The 10,355-nt window shown below is 43.1% G+C and overlaps 1 protein-coding gene across 1 annotated transcript; it reads left to right on the top strand.

Annotated features, from left to right (window-relative positions):
• Positions 1-7,433: 7,433 nt before the first annotated feature.
• On the top strand, positions 7,434-9,381 carry LOC307124138 (E3 SUMO-protein ligase ZBED1-like; the record flags this gene model as incomplete). Its single annotated transcript, XM_079813177.1, has 2 exons — positions 7,434-8,714; positions 8,962-9,381. The coding sequence occupies 2 exons, from the start codon at positions 7,434-7,436 to the stop codon at positions 9,379-9,381; spliced, it is 1,701 nt and encodes a 566-aa protein (XP_079669303.1).
• Positions 9,382-10,355: the final 974 nt, after the last annotated feature.

Here is a 10,355-nt window from a genome sequence, read left to right as displayed (position 1 = left end):
CACTAATGCGCACAAATCTGTTTTTTATTACAGTAAAACCTCCTTTCATGTAGTCGCAATGTTATATTGTCATGTTTATAAAAATAAAACTGATTAAAAACGTAGACCCCACTAGTGTAGGCTTATATGTTGAACTTTATTCTTGTACAAACAGACGCTGTATTAAGCAGTAAATAAAGTATTACATGACAATAATGTCTCTGAAACATCTGTGTATTGCCAAATATTGCATTTATTTCACTTTAGCTGATAAAGTATGCAAACACAGCGCAAGCGTCACTGCGGGAAGCAGAAAGTGTCCGACTTCACGTCTCCGTTTGCAGCTCCTCCCCGCCTGCACACGGCTACTCTCGCTGATCAGTTGCATCCAGCCACAGCCGATGTCGAACACACCCAAAGACAGAGCCATGTGGTCAGACACAAGACAAACAAAGAAACATTGAACAGAGACAAGACTGTCAGGGCAGGACCCTGACACACACACACTCATTGTGACCAATTTAACAGATGCATATTTTTGTGGTAAGTTAGAAAGAACAGCCTGAACTGCAACCGGTGACAAACAATAACAATACAGTGAAATAATTAACTAACTAGGACCAATTATCTAGCCCTCTAAATATTCCATCATACCTTTAGCCTATTCAGTACAGCCGCATTCTTTGTGCAGCGGGAAGTTCGTAGGTTGATGTATCAAGTGTGCCAATCAAAATGTGACTTTGCAAAACAGACTGTCTTTAAAAAAAATGTTGTTATAGCAGCCTAATATTAATGCTAAAAAGCCTATGCACATGGCAATGGTGATTTAAAAATGAATAAATACTCGATTTCATTATTAAGATCTATTTCCACATTCATCTTGACTGAGGCGGCAGGATAGTTCAGGTAAGGGGGCGATTTATTTTGTAAATGTAAATTTATTTTATCAAATTATTTTTGCTACGGTATGGATTTTATTACATTATATTGTACAACATGATGTGTAATAGATTCTGCCATATTAATTATTGTGGAAATTGAAAAACATATGAAGAAAAACATACTTTAAGACTTACTATATTTATATTACTTTTATTACTGACAATCATAAACCTTTGAAGCATGAATGCAGACACATGCAATCAGATTCCCAACATAAACTCCTTAAAATGTCCATGAAATATGAGATTCTTTGTTCCTGTCTCCATGCATGGCTTCTACTCTTTCTGTGGTGGGTGGTGAAGAATGTTGTTACCAGGCAACAAGCATAACAATGACACAGGTGCTCACTCTTGAGGGGTGGGGGGATTCTTATTCTTCTCTCTGTCTGTCTCTCTCTCTCTCTCTCTCTCTCTCTCTCTCTCTCTCTCTCTCTCTCTCCATCTCTTTTTGTCATTTTTTCTACACACTCTACACATCTCTCACTGCTCTTAAAGTTCTATTTTGAAAAAAACTATTCAAAAATATTTAATAAAAAGTGACAAGGGCATAAGGGCACAAATAACAGGCTGCTAAGATGCCCTCAGTGCCTTACTTTGCACTTCTTTGTCCTGAAAAAGAGAGTTCAGTCTGCTCCGTGTAACCTCCACCACTCCTCACCTTTAATTAGTAATGCTACACTCAACCCATATTCTTAAAAAAATTTCTTCAGATTATCCAACAAGTTGGCAGATCTCTTCTCACTGATGCTCTCTCTCTCTCTCTCTCTCTCTCTCTCTCTCTCTCTCTCTCTCTCTCTCTCTCTCTCTCTCTCTCTCTCTCTCTCTCTCTCTCTCACACACACACACACACACACACACACACACACACACACACACACACACACACACACACACACACACACACACACATCCCACACAAACACAATGTCACCCTTGCAGATAACGTCTGCCAAAGGTCTGGTTATTGGTCATTCATACACTTATAGCAACCAAAGATGTAGGGGCATTTCCTCTGCGCATCCCATCTCTCTCCCTGAATCACTGAACATTCCTAAGTGCTGTCATTGACCCCTGTACATCACGCAGAGATGCGGAAAACAGGACAGTGCTGTGTTGAGTTGAGACATGAGCCCATGCATGACCCCTGACCTGTAAAGTTGGCAGAATAATAATCATACACTGTTTGTTAATTGACCAGAGGAGAACTGGCACCCCGACTGAGCCTGGTTTCTCCCAAGGTTTATTTTTCTCCATTATGCCACCTGATGGAGTTTTTGGTTCCTGATGGAGTTTGGTCGCCTTTGGCTTGGCTTGCTCAGTTGGGGACACTGCATTTTCAACTACATTTCCAAACAAATCTAATTAGTAAACTAAATTAACTATATCATCTAAATTACTGATCTGCCCACATTGTCAACTCATTGAAATGAGCTGATGACATCACCGTTTTCCGTTTCAAATTCTGTTGCATTATTTTCCTCTTTTAACACTGTGAAGCTGCTTTAAAAACAATCTGCATTGTAAAAAGCGCTAAATAAAGTTGACTTGACTTGACTTGACTTGACTTGAGTGACACATCAGGGAGAAAGAAAAAGATTTAGGAGGAACAACAAAAACATAAAACAAAATAAACTTTGCATACTTTAAAAGCCTACAGTCCTGCAATGGTAGCATATGTTTTTCTTATCTTACCTCCCTTTTTCTGTTTATGTGTGCCTTCACAATACTTTTTTTTACTGCATTACGATTCAAGAGGAGAGGAGAGGAGAGGACACGTGTGAGAATATTTTCATACAATCTGATCAATAGTGATATTAATCTGCTTGCCAGTCAGCTTGCCACCCAACTGTTTGATTAAAACAGGGAAGAAATATGACGTAACCGATAAAACTGTTTGTCAAAATGTCTGTGTGGGGAATGGAGAGGAGGAAATACAGGCAGAGATAAAAGACAGAGAGAGGAGGAGAGAGGGAGAGAAAGAGGGAGAGATGCAAGAAGGGATGGCAGGAAGTGGGGGAGGAGTGGTACATTGACCTTCGCAGTGGTTTCAAAATCTCAATCAAAATCTCTTTGTTGTGAGCCAATCAAAATTGAAATGGGAATGTTAACATGTGCTGAATTTCTTTTAAATTTGAATTGCAGCAAACATGATTAAGAAATTATAAAGTTTGACAAAGAAAGAAAAAGTTTAAAGACTAAATGACAAAAGTTTTGAGTTTTATAGTAGCCTCTAGAAACAATTTAATTTAATTATATTTAAATAGGTGCAAGGAAGAACCAAAAAGGCCTTTTCACAGTGATGAAAAATGAAGAACCATTTTTGGTTCTCTGAAGAACCGTTTTGTGAAAGGTTCTAAAAAACATTTTTTCTTACATTTTTATAGTCTAAAGAACCTTTCTGCACTACAAAGAACCTTTTGTGCAATGGAAAGGTTTTTTGGATATTAAAGGTTCTTTGTGGAACCATACACCTTGCCAAAGAACCATTTAAGAACCTTTATTTTTAAGAGTGTACACTGGGATAGGCTCCAGCATCCCCGCAACCCTACATAGGACATGCGGTTTGGAAAATGGATGGATAGGAGATATATAGTTTCATATCAACTCCCAATGGAATTGGGATCAAAACACTATTGCTAGATTTGTTCTTTCTAGACTTTCTTCAAATGTTTAATCTGAAGCAATATAGCTTGGGATGCAGTGAAGGCTTTAGAGGGTCAACTGGTCTCCTAAGCCCTTTGGGAAAAATTTGGATTTGGCAGCAATTTTTCAAATGGATCAGCATTTATTCCTCACCCATGGCATACATTATAACAAATAACAAAATATAAAAACCATTTACGTAGCCTGGGGCACTGGGTGTCCACTGTCCCCAATGCCGCTTGTGTCATTAAACCGAAGCGGATTCAAGCGCGAGTGAAATCAAATAGATATTTATTTCTCAGAACACAGTTAGTAGATACAAGGGAGGTCAGATGTGTTGGCAGGCTCCTTCTCTTTACACTGTAGTAGATACCAGATAGGTCAGATGATGTTGGCAGGCTTTGATCCGGGTGACGCAGGGACTCAATGGGCAACCAGATCCGGGAGCTGATCCACCACGGTGAGAACATCCACAGACATGAACAGGATTCACACGAACAGCAAACACCGGATGAAACGGGAGGAGAACAGGACAGGAACACGGAACAACACCAAACGATCTGACAAACACAGGGTAGTTAGCAAGCCAATATGTAGACTGGGTAATCAAGTGCAGCAGGTGGTGGTGATGATCTGATGAACTGGTAATCAGAAACCACGCCTCCCACTCACACTCCACACACACACACACACACACACACACACACACACACACACACACACACACACACACGCACACACACACACACACACACACACACACACACACACACACACACACACACACACACACACACACACACAGACAGAATGAACCAGTGAATTCATGAACCGTGACAGTACCCCCTCCCCTAAGAGTGCCTCCTGGCGCTCCCAGCGGAACTTACCTGTCGATTGAAATCATCGATAAGGGAGTGATCCAGAATGTCCCTCGCAGGAACCCAACTTCTCTCCTCCGGACCTTAACATTCCAAGTCCACCAGATACTGAAATCCGCGTCCCCTCCTTCTCGAGTCCAGAATACGATTTACCGAATAAGTTGGTTCCCCATCTACGAGTCGCGGCGGTGGGGGAACTGGGACAGGCGGATTAATATGGGAATGAAAAACAGGCTTCAATTTGGACGCATGAAAGATGGAATGAATCCTCCTGTACGCAGGAGGCAGTTTGAGGTGGACTGCCACCGGACTAATGATCTTGGTGACAGGGAATGGACCAATAATTTTGGGAGCAAGCTTGTTACAAACGGAGCGGAGAGGAATGTTCTTAGATGAAAGCCACACCTTTTGACCAACGACGTAGACGGGAGGCTTAGACCGGTGGTGATCGGCTTGGGCCTTGGTGCGCGCTCTCACTTGGAGCAGAGTCTCACGGGTTCTAGTCCAAGTGTGACGGCACCTCTGGACAAAGGCGTGAGCGGAGGGGACCGCAACTTCGGATTCCAGACTAGGAAAAACAGGTGGCTGGTAGCCTATACTACACTCAAACGGCGAGAGACCCGTGGACGATACTGATAACGAGTTATGTGCGTACTCAACCCATGGGAGTTGTTGGCTCCAGGAGGAAGGATTCTTGGAAGCCACACATCGCAACCCTCTTTCTAAATCCTGGTTGGCTCGTTCGGTTTGACCATTGCTCTGGGGATGGAAACCCGAAGACAGACTCGCGGTCGCCTCCAGCAACCTACAAAACTCTTTCCAAAATTTGGAAATAAATTGGGGCCCCCTGTCAGAGACCACATAAATCGGGAGGCCATGTATGCGAAAGACATGCTCAATGACAGCCACGCTGTCTCCTTAGCGGAGGGTAATTTAGGTAAGGGAATAAAGTGAGCCGCCTTCGAGAACCGGTCCACTACGGTCAAAATGACCGTCTTACCCTCGGTGACGAAATCTAGAGCGATGTGGGACCAGGGTCTCGAAGGGACAGACAGCGGTTGGATTAACCCATCTGGAGGACGATTGGAAGTCTTACCACAGGCACGAACCAAACAAGCCAAAACAAAAGCCATCTCTGGCCACCAAAACCGTTGCTTGACCAAAAAACTGGTACGATTAACACCTGGATGACATGCCACATTGGAAGAATGACCCCACCGAATAACGTCTGACCGTAAACCCTCCGGCACGAATAATCGACTCGGTGGACCACCGGGCGGAGGCGTTACCCCTTCTAAGGCCGATTTGACCTTCGATTCTCCCATACAAGTGTGGAGACAATGAGTCTTTCTGGAAAAATGCACTCAGGAGTAAACGGGCGTTCGGAGCGGTCAAAAACGCGAGATAAAGCATCGGGTTTGATGTTCTTGGAACCTGGTCGGTATGAGAGAGAAAAATCAAAACGTCCGAAAAAAATATATTCCATATTGATATATTGATGATATATTCCAAATTCTTATGATCGGTCCAGACTATAAAAGGTACCCCTGACCCTTCCAACCAATGACGCCATTCTTCCAAAGCTAACTTGACTGCCAACAACTCCTTGTTACCAATATCGTAGTTACGTTCGGCTGGTGATAGTCGATGGGAAAAAAAACACGCAAGGATGCATCTTATCGTCCGAGGAAGAGCGCTGGGATAGAACCGCACCTACCCCCACCTCTGACGCATCGACCTCCACCACGAACTGACGTGATGGATCAGGGGCGATGAGGATGGGAGCCGAAACAAAGCGGCTCTTGATTTTGGAAAATGTAGCTTCGGCTACACCAGACCACCTGAACGTAGTTCTGGGGGAGGTCAAGGCTGTCAGAGGAGCGGCTAGCTGGCTGAAGTTACGAATAAAACGTCTGTAAAAATTGGCGAACCCCAGAAACCGCTGTAGGGCCTTACGGGAATTTGGGCTTGGCCAATCCACCACAGCCTTAACCTTGTCGGGATCCATGCGCACTCCCTCAGATGGGATGATGTAACCTAGAAAAAGAAACAGACTGTGCATGAAATACGCATTTCTCCACCTTGACAAAAAGCCCATTCTGTAACAACCTCTGGAGCACTCGTCTGACGTGCTGAACATGTTCCTGGAGAGACGAAGAAAATATCAGTATGTCATCCAGTTAGACATAAATGAACTGATCTACCATGTCTCTCAGCACGTCATTAACAAGTGGATTAACATTCCACTCACCCCCCTCTCTTATGCGGACCAAATGATAAGCATTACGTAAGTCCAATTTTTTTGAAGACCGATGCTCCCTGCAACCTCTCGAAGGCTGAAGACATCAGCGGCAAAGGATAAGTATTCTTTACCGTGATGTTATTCAGCCCTCGGTAGTCAATACAAGGTTGCAGAGATCCATCCTTCTTACCCACAAAAAAGAACCCCGCCCCCGCCGGAGAAGAGGGGCGGATGAGCCTGGCTGCCAGAGAATCAGAAATATATTTCTCCATGGCCTCCCTCTCAGGAGCAGAAAGTGAGTATAACTTGCCCTTAGGCGGAGACTAGGGGTGGCACGGTACATGAAAAAAAACCGAACCGTTCGGTTCGCTTGTCTCGGTTCGGTTCGTGTTCGGCTCACGGTTCGCGCATGCGCAATGTATCCTCGTGCCCGTATGTTACCTCAGACGGCGGGTTTCCTTTCCGAGCGAAATAAGAGGTGTGTGTGTGTGGACACATACAGTTAAAGAATTAAAAGACAGTAAAAGTGGAGTGCTGCAGGTCCTGTCACATGTAATAATGGCAAGTGGGAGAGATAGTGAAGGCTGCCCGGAGTTGGAGGATGCGCCAGCGTCGTTTAAGTCCGGTGTGTGGAAACATTTTGGATTTCATGTTACCTATGATGACGGAAATAAAAGAGTAGATAGAACTGTGACTGTGTGCAAGCATTGTGCAAAATGCATTCAATATGCTAATGGAAACACGTCTAATATGTCAGCTCATCTGAGAAGACATCACGCCAATGTGTCGGTAGACAGCGCATGCAGTCAGCCAGTTAGGAAACAACTTCTACTGTCCGCAGCATTTAAGCAACCTCTCAGTGACAAGTCGGACAGGGCAATAGCCATAACTAAAGCGTTGGGGATGTTTATAGCAAAAGATATGCAACCGTACAGCGTGACTGAGTGTGAAGGATTTCGTCAGCTGATGAATGTACTCGAGCCGTGGTATAATATTCCGTCCCGCCGACACTTCGGCACCACTGTAATTCCAAAACTGTATGACGAGACACGAGGAGAAATTGACAAAGAATTGTCCGACACAGCCCACGTAGCTCTCACTACAGATGGATGGACGTCCAGGGCCACTGAAAGTTTCCTCACGGTGACTGCTCACTATATTACTTCGGAGTGGGAAATGAGAAGCTGCGTTTTGCAAACACGCCCCATTTATGAAAGTCATACCAGTGAGCATCTCTCTGAAATGCTGACAGACGCGGTGGCGGAATGGAAACTGGAGAGGGCCAATAGCAAGATTCCTGTTACTACAGATAATGCTAAAAATATAGTGAATGCCATCGATTTAGCAGAGGGACTTGGGCCACAGATCGGGTGCTTCGCACACACAGTTAACCTTGCAGCCAAGAGTGCAATCTCACTTAACCAAGTATCCCGACTCCTGGGGAAGGTTAGGAAGGTGGTTAGCTTCTTTCACCGAAGCACAACAGCTGCCCATGCCCTGAAAACCAAGCAGGATATGCTGGAATTGCCTGTTCACAAACTAATACACGACGTAACAACTCGTTGGAACTCCACATATGACATGTTGGAACGTTATGTGGAGCAACAGGCTGCCATCTACTCTGCCCTGATGGACAAGGATATGAAGAAAAAAGTCAAGGACATTGCTTTGTTAACTGAAAGTGAGACAAAACTGGCAGAGGGCCTCATTAATATTCTCAAACCTCTGAAGAATGTAATCACACTTATGAGCACAGAAACATCCCCCTCAGTTTCAATGATTATCCCACTGCAGAAGATGATACTCAAATCCATGACACCAAGTGCAGAGGACAGTACCACTATCAGAGAAGCTAAGGCAGCCATCACTAAAGACCTTAAAGGCAGATACAATGACCCTGGTGTTCAGGATTATCTGCACAGAGCCACAGCACTGGATCCAAGGTTCAAGTCCCTGGCTTACCTGGAAGAAACCTGTGTTCAGAAAATCTATGATGATCTCACCACGGACATTGTGGACATTGAAAAGCAGGTATTGTTTGTGTGTGTGTGTGTGTGTGTTTTTAACTTAAATTTAATGCATCATCAATTAAATTATCCTAATGATAATTGCGTTTTTTTTTTTTTTTTTGACTAAGCTAAGCATATTTCATCTATGTGTGCCTTTGTAATATTTTTCTATTCCTCACTGCCCAGTAGAGAATAATTGTTTGCTGCCATGAGAGCTATTTGATGTTATAAACATTTCCAAAATGGCTATTTTGTCATATACTCATCAGGGTCAACGCAGTGAAGTCCAAGCGGCCAGTTCATCCTCAGGAGTGGAGCCAGGGCCATCAGAGACCTCTCCTCCCCAGAAAAAATCTGCTATGGCAATGGTATTTGCAGATTTTTTTACAACAGAGGAAAGAAGCACAAAGCCTTTATCAGACATCATTCATGAAGAGGTCACCTCATACAAGGCCACAGGCTGCATCTCTGTGGATGAAGACCCACTTGCATGGTGGAAGAGCAATGAGCATAAGTATCCTCATATTGCTAAGTTGGCCCAACGTAACCTCTCTGTCCAAGGTACATCTGTGCCAAGTGAACGTGTTTTCTCAACGGCAGGGGACATAGTCACTGCAAGTAGGTCTCGCCTCTTGGCAGAAAATGTGGACAAACTGATATTTTTGCAGAAGAATATGAAAATTAAGTAAACAGTGCAGTTGTTTTGCAATTTATGCAACATTTTATATTGATAGCCAGAATTTTTGTTTTTAATATTTAAATGTATACAGTGGCACTTTAAGTTCAGATAAGAACTCCAGTCATATGTTTCCAAATACTGCACTTTAATTTCAAGTGGAAAAAATTTTTCACTCTCAGGGAGAAGCATTGTTGATACTGTTTTTGTGTTGAGCTGGTTGAACTTATGCTTCACTTTATGATTATGGCCTTTGCTATTGTTATGGCCTCATTATAGGCAATTATGTTTAATGTATTTTGACTTGTTTAAAAGACAGAGTTTTAAGAGTTCCTCTCTTTTTCTTTTAAAATATACAACTTTTGTAAGAGCTACACTGAAGTTGTCAGTTTGATAACTGCAAGTTAATTCTTCAGTTCAATCTTTGTGTGCTTAAAAGGCAAATATGATCCTGTAGAGATAGAAATACACATTCTCCTTTTTTGCCAAATAAATGAAAAGCCAAATAAAAGAAAATGTCTTCTCTCTTGCTGTATCAAAATCTCACCTAGCTTTCCTCAGAGATGGTGCCAATAATGTGCTTAAAGTCAAGTCAAATTCAGTTTGTGCATGATTACATGATATAACAATTTTTTTAATACTGTATCCTAAATTGTGGATAATTAAGCTAAATATCATATGCTGAAGAACATTTCTGGAGTGTTTATGAATAAAAGTAAAAACAACAACAAGAACCGTACAGAACCGAAAACCGTGACCCTAAAACCGTGATATGAACCGAACCGTGGGTTTTGTGAACCGTGCCACCCCTAGCGGAGACATACCTGGCAATAAGTCTATGGCACAGTCGTAGGGACGGTGTGGAGGTAGAGAAGCAGCTCGGGACTTACTGAACACTTCCTTCAGATCGAGATACTCCTGGGGCACGTTTGACAAATTCACCGGCTCATCCTGTGACACAGCATCCTGAAACACAGAACTAGACAC

The sequence above is a fragment of the Gobio gobio genome, assembly GCF_949357685.1.
Source record: "Gobio gobio genome assembly, chromosome: 3".
Lineage (NCBI taxonomy): Eukaryota > Metazoa > Chordata > Actinopteri > Cypriniformes > Gobionidae > Gobio > Gobio gobio.
Note: the sequence above shows the minus strand (reverse complement) of the source record. Positions and strands in the feature narration are given on the sequence as shown.